Source organism: Parus major, chromosome 5 (genome assembly GCF_001522545.3).
Source record: "Parus major isolate Abel chromosome 5, Parus_major1.1, whole genome shotgun sequence".
NCBI lineage: Eukaryota > Metazoa > Chordata > Aves > Passeriformes > Paridae > Parus > Parus major.
Window position 1 is genome coordinate 26,435,607 of NC_031774.1, and position 18,821 is coordinate 26,454,427.

Consider the following 18,821-nt stretch of genomic DNA (forward strand, 5'->3'; position numbering starts at 1 on the left):
TGCTGAAACCACCATCAGTAGGAGTTTGGCCACTTGGATCACTTTGTGCTCTTCACACCACTCGTGGCTGCCCAGGTGTCCTATTTAGTTTTGGAATTTGTGTATCAAACTTCATTGCTTAATGTCAAATTTATAAATCTCATATTAAAAATAACTTTTTATATTTAATAAGTTTATAAATACAGCTTGCATTCTGTTTCTTGAGGTTGGAAAGATTGGTACTAGCGCAGGTGACTGTGGCTTTTATTTTATGTCTTAAATGCACTTCTGGTTTGAAATAATAACTGTGAAAGAATTTACCAGCGTGATGCTGAAGTGCTTTTAAGTTAAGCATGTGATACTTTTCACTGTGAAAGCCTGAGGTACTTGAACAGTCTTTGGAAACTATGTTAAGTATTTTTAAGAAGTTAATGTGACAAATCTGCTGATTTCTGAAATGTTGTACAGCCTTACACATTAAACACTAGAAATCTGTAACTCTGAAGGCATGAACTGATGTTAGCAATGAACAGTAATCATTCCTATTGAATGCTAACCCTCTGCAAGCAATAGTACATTTTAAAAATCCTGCAGCATTTAACATCATGGGAAAAAGGCTGGAGGACAGCTAATTATAAAAGATGATGATTTTAATGGAAGGTGTGACGCTTATCTCCAATATATTTCTATGCATTTTTGTCATGGCTAAAAGGAATGTAATGCAATCCCTAATCTTTAAACTTTTCACCTTAGTGTCCAACCCTTAGTTTTGTTTGAATAGCCTTGCAAACAAGAAGTTTTAAATGGAGCTTCTTGCTGAGTTTTACAAATATCCTGTCTTTGGCAAGGGTGGAATTCCTAAATAGTTTTATAAACTTCAGGTTGTTTTAAAGATATGACAATTAAAATAGTTTGGATCACCTTGAAGTAATATTTATTTTAAATGTAATTTAGGTGTTGGAAAACAAAAAGTTCTCATTGGGTTATACTTTTTCATTTTGTTTCTTAAAATTAGGAGATCCCCAGTGTCATACATAGAAGCTGAATTTACTAAAAGGAGTTGAAGAAAAGGTACAATGTGCATCTCTGCAGTGTGCATATAAAACGTCATGCTTTCAACACTTGATTTTACTTTATATTTTTTTTCTTTATTTAGAAGAAAGTTATAAATTTATTAAATAGTGCTGAATTCCTGGAAAAAAAAGGAATTGCACATCAGAGCATACAGTTGAAAACCAAAGTCTGACATACATATATGACACTGTGAAGGCACTTGGAGAAATAGTGTGCTTAGCTGCATCAAGGGAAATTTAGGATATGCATTAGCAATAACAACTCAGCAAAACAGCATCCCTTTCTACAGTGAGACTACAGGGTAGAAGGTCCTGCCTATTGATCTTCAGTTACAGAAATGTCATAATAGTTCAAGGCTGACTTCTCTGATGTAGATGTGGAAGTAGATCCTGCCCTGAAGCAAGTGTTGTCCTACATAACCTTCTGAGTTCCCTTTCTGTCTCATTTTAGGGATTTGTAAGAAAATGAAGAATATAGCATTTGTGTATCCTGTATAGAGCATCTTTATTGCATCTTCAATATTCCTGACTCACAGTGTTGTTTCTGTTGACAGTGATAAAGGTCGTGTGAGAACCAGTATGTGAAATGCACACTGTGGCTCTTTGGTGGGTGTGATGTAAAAAATAGGGAGAACTACTGGTATAGATACTGCTTTAGATTCTTTTGATCCTCATTATTCAGAGACATTTAGCAGTCATGGACTGCTACAGTTCCTGTTTTGGGGAATTTAGCCAATTGATGAGACATTTGATTTCTGGTGACATGTGTAGCATCCTAACTAACCTATAGCTTTGATTAAGCAAAATTAAACTTTGTTGATGCTTAATCATAGAGTTTCTGTTGTCTGTGCTTCTATGGCTCTGTCTGAGCAAGCATCTGTTTCAAACAAATAAATTTAGAAAGCAGGAGCGTGAGTGTGAGAGGAGAGAAATAAAATATTGAACACTGGAATGTAAATCTTAGATGTCAGTGGAAAAGTAGCTCAGCTTTAAGACATATCCAGGATTTCTGGATTTAAGCTTACATCTACTTTCAAGACAGCATTTCACTCTGAAACTTTGTCTCTTAGGCTTTAATTCTTGAGCAATGCCAGTTCTAGAAGCATATCTGCACATGCAGATGTCAAGTAGTCAGTCTTACTGTTGGCAAACAATACCACAGAGCTTACACAGAGGAAGAAAGAGGAATGTTGTTGCCTCTAGGAAAAATACCAAGAAATGCTGGTGTGCTTCTCTTTATGGCACCTCATTTCCCAGCATGGGACACATTGGCCAAGACTTCAGTTAAGCTCATTTCTTGTGTCCATCTAGTTTCAAATGTAATCCAAAGAACCTAATTTGTTACTGCAAATAAAACAGTGCATGTGGACATCTGCTGATACAGAGGGAACTTCAATTATTTGCGTAGCTGAGTCTGTTTCAAAGAGAGACTGTAAAAGCATATTACCAGACTTGAACAAACAGGACTGGCTGGAGTGAGTTGTCCAGGTTGAAGGAGCTCTGGTGAAGGATCTTTTTTTTGCCAGCTGTTATTGTTGAACTTTGAAATTTTGAAAACGGAGTCGGCCAAGTATTTGTGAGAGGAATGAAAACAAGATCAGGTCAGTATTGCTTGTACTAGTACACAGATGGTGTTTTATTTCTGACCTGATCCATCAGCCCTTGATGTTTTAGTAGGAGCAATTTCAATAACATTTATTTGGGAGAAGACAGTAGGAAAACTTCACCAGAAACACTTGATACAGTAACTTGAGTGGTTGGTTTTTAGATGAAGTTGGAAAAAGTTTAAAATGTTGAAAAATAGTAAAGTTTCTCAAGCACTTTTCAGATTATAAGGATGCTTTGCTGTGTGCTTGTTTAACTTGTTCCTCAAGCACATCTCAAATTCTAAGGATACTTTCGCTGTGTGCCAGTTTAACTTGTTCCAGTGTCAATTGCTTTTTGTTTGGGTTGAGATTGATACCAAACACCACCTTCAGTAAAAAAGAACATAAAATTATTGATGAAGAGGGAAAGTTTTTTGGTTTCTGTTAAATTTGCTGTACCATAATCTCATCTTCTTTTTGCTAAACATGTTAATATAAGCAGAGCTTCTATTTAATAATGTTTGCATTAAGGACTTTTCTCCAACAGACCCTGAAAGTATTTTATTTGGACTAGAGCTTTTATGTTATGTTACTCTGTATGTGGACTCTGCCCACATGGATTTTAGCTGTCTATAAAAGCATTGGTGGTATATTTCTGGTGTAACGATTAAATCTCTTACAGAACAACTTATGTCTGAGAATTGCTGATGTCATGACTATCATTCACTGGTTGCTATGGAAATTAAGTAGGAGTGCATTCAATATTAATACTGCATTCCTGCTATGTGCATTTTCCTGATGGAAAAGTACTCACTTTCTCCAGGAGTGCTAGCTGCAGCAATCCCTGGCACAAAAAATACTCTTTGCAAATATGATAGGGGTACTCCTTTCCTTACTGTTCTCAAAGTCATCATCCACCACAGTGTGGCTTAGGCAGTTCACGTGGATTTCTGCATACCCAGTACTTACGTGTCCCAGTCCTTGAGTGTGTTTGTGATAATGTGCTGTCATGGAATTGAACGAGATCTTACTCATATAGGACAGTTGCTGCCCAGGCACTTCAACAGTATGTTTCTTCTCCTTTAGTTTGGAAGGGAAGTTCCTTTCAAAGATCCTGAAAGGTTTTGTATGGAAGTGTGGGATTTGTGTATCTGCTTTAAAGTAGTTTCCATGTAATCTCTTTCCAGAGATGTAACAACAGACTTTAACAATAGTTTTTTTGGGTTTTTTTCTGAAGTCCTGAATGCTGGTGTTTAACTTCCATTTCAGACTCTAACTAGTAGCTGCATTTCCTTTATTAAGTTTTGAAATATCATTCATAAAATGCTGCTGCACTAGTAAGTTGAGCCAATATTTCAAATTTAAGGCTAAGTTGACCATTTAGCACTTCTGTTTAAAATATAAACACTAGAAGAGGTTTCAATTTTGAGTGAGTTCTTTGTCAGTCTTCTTGAGGAAATATTTTTGTCTTTGATTACAGTCCATTAAAAGCCAGATAAATATTGTAGTACTGGTTAAATACAGGAGCTGTGTATATCTACTCTCAGACTGATGAAAAGCTTGAAGACTTGGAAGGGGTCCTGCTGCTTAAGGGGCATTTGGCTATGAAAGGAGGAGGACCACAGCATTCTGGTTACAGAATTAAGATTCATTTTTACAAGAAAGAAAAGTATATTGGCATGTATAAGCAATTAACACACCACCACTCCATCCCAGAAAAATTAAAAACCAAAGCAAGAGGAATTTTGAAATTGCCTGTAAAATGTTCAGCGCCAGTGCTAATGATGAGCTTCTGGCTTCTGCAAAATTGGCTTCTGCAATGGCAAGAACAAGATTTTTTCTTTTTTTATGAAGAGCTAGAAGTGTAACATGTGAGTGCAAACAAAGTGCCTCTTCTCCTCTATATCATAAAGAAGTATTGTGTGACAGTGTAATTTATTTTATCATTCAGAATTGATTGATGCTCAATGAGGTCTGTGGATTGCACCCCTTTGGTGTGGATAGATGCACTTGATAAGTGTAATAATGTCTCCATTCACAGGAGTGGAAGCAGTATTGAAAACTGCAGCTAAACTTGCTGTCTCCAGCAGCAGTGGCATGACTGATTGCTGAAAGTTGGAACATGGGACTTGAATAGAGGTTTGGCAACACAGGAGAGAATGGTTGTCTGTTTTGCAGTGTGACATGAGGCAATATTTACCCTCCTCTGTTTCTCCCTTTTCCAAGCAAAAGGCAGGTTGCCAAGTACAGGAGCTGAATGGTTTGAACCTTCAGTTGGAAATATTCTGGCTACGCTGAAGTAAATGAGATGTGCAGATAGGTCAGGAAATCTAAAGTTGCCCTCTGTGATACAAATGGTCATGCAAACTGGATGGTTCAATCCTTACACGTATATTTTTTTTCTGTCCAGTATAAACCTCAGGCTTGTTCCTGTCTATATCACTGTCTTCTTAAAGAGAAGTTACTAAACCCAAAACTTTCTCATGACAAATGTACAGCAGAATTTCTGCATCTCTGGAACTTCTCCCAGAGAAGTTGTGGTGCAACCGAGTAGACAGTGATGTACATATGTACTTCCAGACACATAGTAATTGCATCTTTAGTTGTTCCTGCTTGTGTATTTTTAGGATTAAAATGTTCTACTTTGTGTTCTGGAGAAATGAAGATCTTGCGCAACTGTTTTAGCAAGCTCAACTGAGGGAATACAGTTGCTGTTTTGGCAGCTCCAGCATTCAATTATAAGGCTTCAGCCTCACAGAGCTCATTTTGAAAAAGCTCCAAAGAGTCAGATCTATTTTATTTACCTTCTAATTTCATTGCAATTTATTTTTCAAGCTGTTCTCCAGCTGTGAAGGCTGATTTAAATGAAATTCTTCCAGAATTGTTCTATCCACATTTAACTCTGCTTAAAAAAATGCCACACAGTAAGATTTAATGCTAAAGCTCTCTGTCACTTAAGATATTGTAAATCTTTCAGCAGTTTAATGATATATAGAGCCTCCTCTTCTGGAGCATCTTGTCTTGCATTTAAAAACCTCAACTTTCCAATTTCTATTAAATCTTTGAAACAATCTTGATTTTCGCCGTATAATTGAATCTCTTAATCTGAGGGTGCTTCTGTATGGTGCTGTGAGTGAAATGTTTTCCAAGACTGGTATCCTAAATAATGAAAGAAAATCTAGGAGATTTCAAATAACTCACAGCAGAGTAGTCTCTTACACAGTGCAACTTCTTAACGGGTTATTAAACTTGTGTTTACTACTGCATTAAGTGACACAAGCATTGATTCTGGTGTTTTAAAACCACTTATTCACTCTCTAGCTAGCCTAGAATCTAAATGCTGAGTTGCACAGAACTCTTGAAATGGCAAGTAAATTGGGGGAGGTTTCTTTCACCTATAGCTCTTATTACAAAACTACAAAACAAGAAAGGTTTTGATAGTTTCTCTGGTTTTCTTCAAGAGTTAAGTACTTTGAATAAGGACATGAATTTTTCTGAGAGAACACTTCCTTTCACTATAAAAAACCACTGTGATTGGAAAAGGCAGGGAAATTGGAAAAATTAAAGCTAAAAGTTCGAGTGTAAAATTAAACTGTCTATGGTACCCTGAACACTACGCTCTTGATGTAGTGCAACTGGTTTCTCTACAGACTAATACTATCCTGGGTTGTAAATTTAAAAGCTTTGAAGCTAGACATTCTATTCACTGTTGTGTTGCTAGGGGAGTTTTTAAGTAGTGCTTAGAAAGATGAGTATGTGGAGAACAGATTTTTTTATTTTAAACCCCTCTTTGTAAGAAAAATGATTGTTTCAGTGTCCATGTAACAGCCTGTTGTTGTAATGAAGATAAATAATTTTGGTTTACAATTAAAAAAAAGGGGATGGGCAAATTTCTCATGTTTGGATATTACCATTCAAAAATATTTGGTCATCCTACTGTGTAGTGTAATTTGGTTTTCAATACTAAATACATTTATCATTATTCAAAAACAATAAATCACCATCCTCTCTATACTGATGTAAGATTTTCATGCTACGCTAGTAAAAAAAAAATAAATTACTAATGCTCATGATGAATATTCAGGAAAGCACAGTTTTCAGTACTTTTCAGTTAAATATTTTTCCCTGAGTAAGGAAAGCTTGTCTGTCCCTCCAAATTTCTAGTGGTATTACACTTTTCTGTTGATGCTGGTGATATACACAGTCAAATTTCCAAATGCAGATTTACAAGAGGACTAACAAAGTGCTGGTAGTGTCTGTCACATAAGCTGCACTGAGATGAATTCAGATATTGGATTCATCAAAACCCAGGGAGTTTAAGGAGCTGCTATTAACCTTTTATCCCCATACTCTTTCCTGCAGTACTTGGGACACGTTGAAGTGGACGAATCCAGAGGAATGCATATCTGTGAAGATGCTGTGAAGAGGCTGAAATCTGTATGTACATTTGTTTAATGAAAACATTGGCTTTGGGGCTGTGAGCGTTACTGGAAAAGGTCTGTTCGGAGCAGGGCTCCAACTAAAGACTGAACTTTTGACCCATGTTAGGAGAACAGTTGGCTGGTTTGAGAGCACTGCTGCTCTTGGGGGGACATGCTAATCTGATGATGAGAGGGAGAGTTACAACTGTTCTTTCTACTTGCAGAAACTATTTGCAAAACAAATGTGTAAAAATTCTCTGTGACCTTTCAGGCTAAGTTGGTACCCACATGGGACTTCAACCATTGTTTTTTAACAGCTTCTCCCTCTCTCTCTTTTCTTCTCCCCCTCTCTCTTTCCCTCTGTTGCCTGCCACTTTAATAGTGACTTAATTCACCATTATTATACAAAATATTACTTGTTTTAGGATGCTTTTTTTTCTAATGCACTGCAACATTGTAGTCATGCATGAAATAATCTGGCTTGCATCTGCTCAAAGTGGCCTGAAGGCTGCCTAATTCTGATATGTCATGAAATGGGCTGCTCTTAGTTTGGCTTCTGTGAACGTTTGCTCCTGTAAATGGCACTCGTTCAAAGCTCTTTGTATTTCTGTGGCTCATTTGAAGAGGTCTTGTCATCTCTTTCCTGCAGTAATAATGCCGCAAAATCCTGCGGAAATAGCAAACTCCAGAAAGGCAACGATCAGTCTGTCTAGGAGCTGAGGCTTTAATACCATTGAAAAGAACAGGAGAAAGGACATGAAAAATTTGAATTTTTAATAGAGAACTGCAGTGCTTGTCATCACCTCTCTTGTATGTTTTATCTATATACATTCTTTCAGTATGTGTTCAGTGGAAGAAACCCTAGAATCCTTGCAGCTCAACAAAATCTGTCAAACAGGTCCATCAAACCCTCCTACTGCACTTTTACTGATTTAAAATACGTGCCCCTGGACATCCTTTTTCTTTCCTCACCAAGTCTGAGAACACAAAAACCTTCCATCTGAACCTGTTTTTCCCTTCTTCCTAGCACACAGCAGAGGATTATAGGTTATCTTTTCTGCCTTCTGTTGTGCTGCAAAGTTTGTGAATTGGTTTAGTGCTCTGATGAAAATCAAGTCTTTTCATTCTTTTCTTTCTCAGCTAATGTATAGTAACCTGTTAAAGCCACATCCCATCTGTTCCCATTCAGTCTGCAGTGATTAGTGATTGATTTTTATTAAAAAGGGCCACACAAAATATAAATGAGTTTCTTTGTTTTGTGGATTTAGTTTACATACCAAAAATTGCAAGTACTGACCACATAATCAATTGCATCCGTTTTTGTCTCTCTCTGATTTTTATTCTCCCTGAATACTTTCTGTTAGCACACCAAATAGCACTGCAGTATCTACTTTGTGCAATTTCTTTCATTCTCTTCCCTGGGGAGCTATGCCCTGAAGGAGCTGTTCTCTAGTTTATAAAAATCTTACAAGTCCATGAGCCAGCTGAGTGTAGCTGAGCTTATAATTAATGAGATACAGTAGAAGCATAGCACTCAGTTTCTTCTGGAATCTGGATTTTTAGGATTGTGATTCTTGATCACATGAATTATTGATTCAAACGTCAGACTTGGATATCTAATTTTTACAGGTTTTTTTCAGTATTTTCTGAAAGTAAATATTTAAATTTCCCTAATCCATGTTATGTCATTATTCCAAATTTGGATGGCATGAATTTATCCATTGTCTTAAATTAACATTTTTCTTCAGATAATTTTAATTTTTTTCTGCTGTTTGATGTCTATGTGTACACCAGATACAAGTTTGCATCTCTTACAATTGCTATTTGTCTCCTTTGTCAGTGTTGGAAGCTGAGAAGTAGAGGTGAAATTCTCTTTGTGCCCCAAGAGGAAGATTCAGATTACTGAAATTACTTTGTGTGCTTTGGTTGCTGGACTCTATCAGATCCAAGGTCCATTTGGAGCTGCTGCCTGCTATTCAAGCCTTGTCCCTCACCCCCAGCATGTGGGTTTTAAACCAGGGGCATTTCTTTAGGACATCACCATTATTGAAAGCTCTGTTCTGTTCAGGACACTCTTAATTTAGCAGAAGCCAAACACTGGGTGATATTTCAGCATGTGAGGAACGTGATCAGAAAACAGTTCATTCTTCTGGTAGTCCCTTGATTTCATATTACTTAGTTATTTTGATGGGCTTTCTCTTGGTTTCGAAAGAATTACAAGTTTGAGCTGCAGTGCTTAAACTGAAGGACTAACTTAAGGGAAATTGGACTTCACTTTTAATGTGATTAAATGACATTGAAGTGTATGTGGGCTATTTTAAGCTTTATTCTCTGCAGGTAAGGTGTGGTTTTATAAATCTGGTTAATAAAAATTAGAATTGTTGAAATATTCATATCCTGTAGCTTCCAAAAATTAAGTTCTGTCTGTCTTTTCTTATTCTAACAGATACATTTTTGACTCTTAATTCTTGCTGTACAACAGTTGGTAATTCATTTGGGGAACTGAAGACTGTTCTTTTATAGGACTGACTACTGGGTTTTAAAAGATTTTTTGGGATTTGCTAAGAAGAATATAGAACAGCATTAATCTTGAGTTTAGGACTAATTTAAGTACTGCTTTGCCTTTTGAAAGAAAAGATGCAGACAGATATCTCTGTTTCTTTATTGTGGGAAGTAACCTTTCAGAGATTTTTTTATTACCTGCTCCTTTAATGGGTGTTTTTGTTTTTGAGTGCTGCATATTGCAGAAGTGATGGTGAGCATTTTATTCAGACATTGCTTAATTGACAACTGAGCATAAGAAGCCACTTTTAGCTCAAGAATCCCTCATCCATACTGTATTCTGTTGTTACAGTTTTATTGCTCTGAAACTGCACACCAACAATACTGTAATTTTCTGTCTGATGAAATGTCATCACAGTCTCATTAATAGATCAAAACACCTCATATTCAGCTATTAGTTCATTATTTACATGGGTCTGTATTATCAACAGAACCTGCATCTTTCCTCAATGGAATATTACCAATGTAGCTTACGTTATTCCCTTAGTAGAGATATATTGCTAGCTTTGTATACATTTAATATCTGATAAGATTCTTGTAGATGAACATGAAGCTCTAATGGTTTCTTCAGAACCATTTCACTGAAATTAAAATATTTAGTGTCAACTGGAAAGTAATTTTAAGGGCCTTGTTAAGTGTATTTGACTCAGGTGTGGGAACATCATACAGTTCATACATAGAAGTGTAGTCTCTCATGTCATATTTTGATTTTAAATCAGCTTTAGCTTGTAGTATTGGTTTCTAACTTGCCACTTTTTGTTTTAAATTATGCATTTGTTTTAATATATGTTCTTGTTTTAGCAGGTAAAGAGACATAATTTAATATTTTTTTTAAAAATGCATTAGTTATCTCTAAACTGCATTAACTTAGTGTTGTTTAAAACTCATTTTGCATGATGCCTTTTCCATTAACCTTGTCTAGTTTATTTAAAAAAATAATGTTGTTTAACAAGCATTTTTCTGAGAGCAAAATTAACCGTCACCTAAAAATGAGGTAGCTTCTGGTGAATCTCTTTAGCTTTTGCTGTCTTTAAAAAGCTGTTATTTAGTGTAATGCAATAGTAATTGCTCAACTTGGCAGCAGCATCCAACCCCTTCTCATTATGTACACTACATTGTGATTAATCCATTAGTTCCCCTCCTAATGTTCAGCATATCCTGTCCAAATACATAACAGTTCCTGCCTCCAAAAGTGGTTAAGATTTTCAGTGACTTAGCTTGGAGATGTTTTTTATACAGTGTCTGAGCTGATGTAAATATATTACAGATACTTGGTTAAGTGTTCAGTGGAAGGACATTGAGGAGCAAAGAGGGACACACCAGCAGGGCCAGGAAATGCAAAGTTGAGATGGATACTCCCTCCTTAACTTGATGTTTCCTGGCTTTTGTTGCCTTGCGTCAGAACCATAGCTTTGATATAAATATAACCTTGTTTATCAATCAATATTCAGACACTGCCTCAGGATATTTGTGGCAATACTTTTAATATAGTGGTATCAATGATGAACAGGTTGAATTGCACAGTGTAAATGTGAGGTCAGGGGCTGTCACAGAGACACTCCCTGTCTCTTCTGCAATTCTCTACCTCCTCCTCGTTACTGCTATACCAGAGCTTTCTTACAAGTAATTTGGAAAGACAGCAGGAACAGCTCTGTGCTTCACATCGGCTTCCCTCACACGCTGAGCAGCATGTGGTGTGCTCACAGAGCACCAGGCCTGGTCAAGTGTTCTCTCATGTAGTTTACTTTTCACAGTCTGGTAACAAAATAAAGCAACTCAACTAAACTGCATGCAAATATGCTTAAAATTGTGTGCTGGCTTTTTCTTAATGTGGATTGGGCAATTGGTATAATTGCTTTCCTGAAGAAATTTAGGAAATTGTAGTTCAGCCCTTGGTATCCTTGCACTTGCCTAACTCTGCCTGCCTAAGCTGATTTTAAAGGTTGTTCAACCTATCAGTTCAGAGCTGTAGAATGAACAACTAGTACTTGTATAAATATTGCATAAAGCCTTGGAAGGCTTTAGAGAAAGAAAAAGGGGTCTCATTTGTATTTGAGTTTTACCACAAGCCTATGATGAAATTCCTTGTTCTTCAGACACGGCTGCGTAAGATGTGAAGTGTAAGAGTAGCATATAAGCCAGAGCAACAGACAAACAGAATAAAATGCAGCAGTACTTACCCCTGCTTTGTATCAGCCATACATACTTCTCCAACATACAGAACATTAACTTAGGGTAAGAGTGATCAATACAGAGCAAACTAGACTGCAATTCTGGAGTTAGAACTTTGCATTTCACAAGAGCCTGTACAGTATTTTACTTGTTTAACCACCATGTCTGCTGCCAAGTTTGGTTTATAACCTAACCAAAAGGGACTAAACAAGGGAGAGTGAAAATAAAGTAACCACTTTGCATGAAATTGGGGCTGAGGTTTTCTTCTTTCCACCAATTTCAGGGCATTAGCTTTTTAGAATTGTGTGTGTGCCCTTTGATCTGCATTTTCATAGGATTATTTTCACATTTGCCTGTCGCACCTTCTCATGGATAACTCTAAAAACCCCTTCCTTTCCCTCCAAACCCTATTCTTGTGTGTGCTTGTTGGTTTGAAAACCCTGGGACATTTTAGCTACCTACAGTAATAGCGCTCGACTTGTCCCCCCTGTTCCTCCAGGAAAGGAAGTTCTTCAAAGGCTTCTTTGGAAAAGTAAGTTTAATGCCTTGTTTGTGCTTGCACTATAAGGAGTTACATCCCTGGTATAGCACTGCCATAAAATCAGGGCGTTGAGAGTTCCTTAGTCCATTTCAGAATATTTGCTTCTAAAACAGACTTGGAAATATTTTGATCAAAGAATGTGGTTTCAAAAGTAACCTGAAACAAACTTAAATATCTGTGGATTGTATCAGAAATCCAGTGTTCTGAAGTGATTTGGTCTTCCTGAAAAAAATAAAATTTTCTTTTTTGACCCTTAAACTTGTGCCAACTCACATCACCTGGGCAAATACCTACAGAGCAGTTGAGATCTGTGCTTTATCAGTGCTTCATGTTCAGATGCCTGGAAGCATGAGTTGATCCCCAAATATTAGCACTGGGAGAAAGCAGTGTACCATCTCTTAAACCTTCCTTTTTTGAGCACAGTCCTAATTCAAAGGTATATGAAGATGAGATCAGGCATTTACCTTCTATGTTTTCCTAATTCCAGCTCAGTCTCCAGTTTCTATCATTGCTCTTATTTTCACAAGGACAATGTCTTAAATAGAAGGGAAGCAACTCTTCGTCCCTGACTAAGAATGTGCTGTACTGGTGGTTTTATTCCTGCTGCCTACATTTCTGCAAGGCAGAAAGACCACACTGTCTTTTACCTCTCATCTGTTTCCTACTTCTGTGTTTAAAATTCCTGTAAAACCTTTTAGTCCAGCTTTCATACGGAGTTAATATAAAACAACGGCTTCTGAAGTATCTTGTTATAAAATGAAACTTTGCTTAAATAGAAACTAACAGGTTAGTAATGTTCATACTTGCTGAAGTCTTTTGAAGCAGATTATTCTCTGGTCATGGATTGGTGTGGGCTTTTCTTGCGGAGTAAGTAGGGGTTTTTTCAGCTGATCCTTTTTCACCGTTCACTCGGATAGTGATGGATGTCACACAGGGACGTCTTTCTCCAATTCTGGTTTCTTCCCATGATCTGGGAAAGCACACATCCAAAGTGTAGTGGTGGTGAGGGGCTAAAATATAGAGGATGGCAGATCTGTCAGATTAATGAGAACATTCCTGTGTGCAAGTCAAATCCTGGAGTTGGAATCTAGAAAGACCGGACCCAAAGTCCTAAACTGGAAACAAACAGAAAGCCCCCCACCTCAACCTTATTAGATATGTTTGTTTTCTCTCTGCTTGTTGGTACTGACTTATGGTAGGGTACCTAAGAAAAGCAAAGATGTAAAAGGAAAGGTATTTGCATAGCACTTAGGTAAAAATCTTTCTTTGACTTTTTAAATTATTAAATATGCCATCTTCCCTATTACATCTTGGTTGATATTTAATGAGGTCTGGTACTTTACCACAGCCATTTTAGATTTCCTTTCTTTTGTATTACAATATTTTGACAAAGAAGGACCTACTTCTGCTTCAGCCTGTGAATTTCATTAATTAGCACTGAAGCCTCTTAAATCCATAGTGCTTAGATATCCCCACAGTACCAGTATAGCTTTATTAGCAGCTTCGGCCTACAACAGGAGCCCACATCTAGGGAAATCTGAAGGAAAAGGGACAGCTGTTCTCTTATTAATAATTGAGAAATACTAATAACTCTAATATCTTTTGGCTGTCTCATCTATAATTTCTCCCCACATGCCTTGCATTGGGATTAATATAAAATTCCAAACTGCAGAGCTATTTAAAACACTTTAGCAGCTTTCAGAAAGTCAGTCTAGACATGTTTGCTGCTTTCCCTGTCCATATTTTTCTCCTTGTAAACGATAAATACGATGGATTTGTGTCTGAAAATGTTCAAGTGGTTAGTATTGAAAATGCTTTTTTTTCAGCTTCAAATAAAAATGAGATCTCTTGATAGCTCCAGGTTAGGCTTTGTGGTTATCAAATAAGCTGCCTTTTTTAGGCAGCTCCTTTTAAAACTAAAGCTTTTCTGTTGCAATGAGTAGTAGTACAGATTTGTTGATCTTTGTCATGTTTCACCTCCGCAGAGTGTGTGTATTTCTCATCACAGGATGTTTTATACAGAGTCTGAAATGAAAAATTTTCTTCATATACACCTCAGGCTCCAGGTATATCTTAGAGATGTGTTCAAGTCCCAGGATAGGATAAAATATATTAGGCAGAAAAACTAGGAAGAAAGTTAAAGTATTTTAAAAATACATTATTCTGTTCTGGCGTCCTTAATACTTTGTTTTCTACCTTACAATATAACAAGGTATCAAAGCAGCTACTTTTTGTTTGGTGGACACCCATCTCTAGGCCACTGTCAGTTTGTCAGCGAGGTTTCCATCATGCCCAACCTGCCATGGACCTGCTTTGTCCTCCGGCCTCGTTGTGTGCTAGGATAAGTGCCCACCTGCCCTCCTGGAGACGTCTGAGGACTCTGAAATGGGTCCAGATAATGAATCTCATGCTGGAGCAGATAAGTGACCTCCCCAGAAGTGCTGAGCAGTGTGGTTTCTATCAGTGCTGACTCAGCACTGACAAATCAGGCTCCTGGGGATCGATGCCACACGTGGCTCTCCTCAGGCAGTGGTCTCATCTAAAAAGCTCTAGAATATGAAGACAAGCTACTGATCTGGATGTCTAGATGAGTCCCTTGGTAGCAACATTTCAGAGCATCCTGTTCCAGTGGATATTGGCTGCTTGCTTTAAATAGTTCTGTTTGGAGTTGCCTGTTCCTCCCAGCATTTGTTATGCAAGCTGCCATCCTGCGTTGGAGTTCACTTCCCGTGCAGTATCTTGTAGCAGGTCTGATCTTTGTCCAGTATGTGCCAATAGTGCAAATGCTCCTATCTGCTCTGTAATCACCTTTTACTTGGCAATATCCCACCCACAGTGGAGTAATGCTTTGATTTGTATATCCAATAGAAACTGAATTGGAGGAGTATGTTCCTTTATGCATCACTGGAAGGCACAGATAAGCTGAGAATTCATTACATGTAAAAATCATTCATTGTCCAGCAGTAGTAGCAGTGGGTTTGGGGTATAGACTGCAAGGATAAGCCCCTCCAAAGCACTGCATCCACCATAAATATAGAAGAAGGAATTGGGAGATGAAAGTGAATTTTCTTTTTCTCTTAGTGTAGCAAACCCATCTTTGGTTATCTTGCATGTAGAACCTAATTTTTCAGTGGGAAAAGAGGGCTTAGGAAACTCTTCAGCCTTTCATTTTATTCTGAGAAACATGAAGTTCACGTGTTAGCTATTTCTAAATCCTCATTTGGTAAAATAGTGAGGAGTAGCTCTGCTGAAGATCAGCATTGCTTTATGAAGTACCCAGCTCACTTAAAACTTGGCTTTAATACAAACTTCAGGAACTGTTCACAGTTTCTGTAGGGGCAAGGTTTTTATTGTTTGCTGGGGAAAGATGTGTATCTCTAAATCTAATGATGGCAGTCTAAACCAAACAGTTACCTGCAGGCATTATCTTCTCCTCATTGTTTGTCTTTGCTTGAAATAAAGATTTTTAAGACTTACGGCTTATAAACAACCAATACTCTTTTAAAAACAGTTTAAGGACACAGACCATTTGTTCTGGAATTAATAGGGACTTCCTGGCTGTGGAAACTAGCTGAGAATTGAAAATACAGACTATATTTTCTGTATTGATACTGCCTTTTAAAACAAAATATTAGAAGTAACTTTTATAGCTGCCATATTTTCTAACACATATGATAAGTAAATTTAAGTGTATCTTCTATTGTGAATTGCACTCTTTCCGTTAGGCGTTCCAGAATCTAAATTAAACATTCTCTGGGGTATGCAACAGGCTGGATGGTCATTTAGAAACTTGCTTCTGCAAGCACTTCTCTGTAGCTTGCTTTCATGCTGTGCTTATTTTCTCTCTTTCTTTCTTTAAATGCTCTTCTGTGGAAGTCAGTGCCATTCTCTTTTCTCACCAAGCTTTTTGAAAATGCTCAGGATGTCACTGCTGCTTCCGAAATTGGGACAGATAGTTCCTCCCCAAAAAAAACAAACAGAAGTTCTGCCAGCACCTTTTTCTTCACACTTGCTGCTCTCTCTGAGAATGAAACCAATGTGATATAATTGGAGACTTTTCACTCCAAGATATTTCATTCTTACAAGTGTTAAAATTGGTGTTGCAGACTTGGAACATGCAGTGGCTTATGCCAGAATGTATTCTTGTTCCATTACTTGCTGTAAGAATATAAAGTTTATATATCTGCAATTAACTATTAAATTTTTTTAAAATAGTTGCAATTCTAGTTTGAAGCCACTAGCTGAAACCCCATCATCTTTCCCCCACCCCATTTTTGCTTTCTTCACTCCCTGCAGTGGTTTCTAGTGGGTGCCATTAGCAGCCACAAACTATGTAAACCCAAAACACATTAAGAGAATATTTTAATAACTGGCTGAAGTAGGGGGATTTTGAATTAAAGCGATATACTAAAAGAAAAGGTATTAGTTTTCTGGTAGTAATTCTCTGTAACAACCAGTAAAATTACGTTGACCTATTATCTTTTTGATGAATTAGCTTCAGAAGAATATTGTGTTTATACTGTTTTCTGTAACTTTCCCTTGGAAAGTAAACAGCCTGGTAAGAATCTGTAGTTTAAATGGCTCCTGAAGCCTTCCTGTGTTTCCCACTTTTACTTAGCCTCAGCTTGCAGCAGCTGAAAGTTCCCACAGTCAGGTTTTGGATAAAAGCCAGACCACTCTCTGCTGTGCCTGCCTGCCACACACCACTGCTTTTTCCAGATATACACCAAAGGGTTAAGAAACCCTATTTTTATACCTCTCTCCCAATATAAGACATTTAGGTCTTAATAAATTAGTGAAACATCTTTGGGTGATTGATTTTAGCATTAAGCTTATAAGCTTTATAAGCTACACGGTAACTGATGATTTTGGGGTACTTCTTACACTGGTTTAAGGTGATACCATGATTCTGCCATGGGACTATTGGGGCAGAGGGTAGGGCTGGTGGAAATATCAGGTAAGAATTTTCCCATATTTAAACTTGTGCTGAAGAAGCTACCTGTGGTGTAACTCCTTATGAATGAGTGTCTTCTGACTCTAGTGGAATTCTTCACCCACTTGATCAGTCTTGAATTCTTTACTGTCAGTGGATGTACACCTTATTTCTGCCTCACCTGTCCTGTGCCCTCTCCCCATCCCCACGACGTGCTGTTTCTGAAATACTGGCTTTGGCTTGGTTCTCTTAATGTTTTGCAACTTGGATTGAGCTTTGGGCACCCTACTGACCATGGACTTCATCTACACTTAATGTTATAGTTCTTGGAGAGGGGAAATGGGAGGCAATGGCTGTTGGCCTAAAACTGTTTTGTTTTGTTTGTTTTTCTTTCCTTTTTTTTTCTTTTCTTGAAAGTCTGGGAAGAAAGCCGTCAAAGCTGTCCTGTGGGTTTCGGCGGATGGACTCAGAGTTGTAGATGAGAAAACAAAGGTTAGATTTCCCTGGGCAAAAGTTTTAAATCTCTCTATAATAATGTATGTGCTGTATCTTTAAATTGACACAAATTTTTATGTTACCAATTTTTATGTCAAATGTTGGTATTTGGAAGGAAGACTGAAGTGGGTAGTTTAGTTTAATAATTTCTTGTTTTGTAGACATATGTACGCCTGCTAATTTTTTTCGCAGTTAATTCCATACTACTATCAAGACACATTTTGTAAAATGTGGCAGGTGTAGTACAAGCTTGCAATATTTTTTGTTGCATTTACTGCAACAAGCTTTTGTTTTCCTGATAAGTTCTGTTGGCAGTGAACTTGAAGAGTGCCTGGACTTTGTTATGCACCACTGCAAAAGGTTGCAATAGTAATGCATAGGCAAACTCACAGATATATATATATTAGTCAATATTTTGGTGCATCCAAATCCTAGAATGGATCTGGATGAACAAGAGCTTCAAAAAATGCAATGAAGAGAGTAAATGAAATAAGGAAGATTGTAGCTTCAGACTCAAACTAATAGCAAAGATATTGGTCTGAAATGGAAAACTAATATATTTATGACATGATTCTAGATTGTGTTACAGTTTTTCATTGTGAAATTACAATTTTTTATTATGAATTAGTACACTGTGTACCACCAAGGCACATGTGTCCAAGTAAAAGCAAATGATTCTTGGTTTTATGTAATGTAGGCAATTAGAAATAAGAGCTTCAGGCTTACCACCACAAGTGCAAGACTTTTAAAAGATGGCATGGCTATGAGAACAGTTGTGACTCTTGTCAGTCTGAAATTGTTTGTTTTATGTTCATATCAATTGACACTTACTTTTGTCAACCTAAAAGATTATTTCTCCAAGCCAGCACTGACAGGCAGAGGTATTCATATCCCTCTGGAGTGCAACTGCCTGTCAAATATCTGCTTGTGGTTAGACTTCTCCAGGGCTGCTGTAGTGGTATGGCTGATCAGAACTAAAGTTGCTATTTCTCAGGAATTTACTTTCTAATACAAACATACTGATGTGAATGAATTCAGTCCACTGATTGCCTCATGTAA

The 18,821-nt window shown here is 37.3% G+C and overlaps 1 protein-coding gene across 15 annotated transcripts in view; it reads left to right on the forward strand.

Moving 5' to 3' along the window:
- The window catches only part of NUMB (NUMB endocytic adaptor protein), a 92,210-nt gene that overhangs the window by 62,397 nt on the left and 10,992 nt on the right, over nt 1-18,821 (forward strand). For 7 of the 15 annotated variants that reach the window (XM_015629880.1, XM_015629888.1, XM_015629895.1 and 4 more), the window contains exons 3-5: nt 7,001-7,075; nt 12,248-12,325; nt 17,685-17,759. In XM_015629880.1, coding sequence (XP_015485366.1) covers nt 7,001-7,075; nt 12,248-12,325; nt 17,685-17,759 — 228 coding nt within the window. Of the gene's footprint in view, nt 1-7,000; nt 7,076-7,441; nt 9,815-12,247; nt 12,326-17,684; nt 17,760-18,821 lie in introns of all 15 variants that reach the window. The other 8 variants (XM_015629886.1, XM_015629892.1, XM_015629887.1 and 5 more) reach the window with 4 other exon arrangements.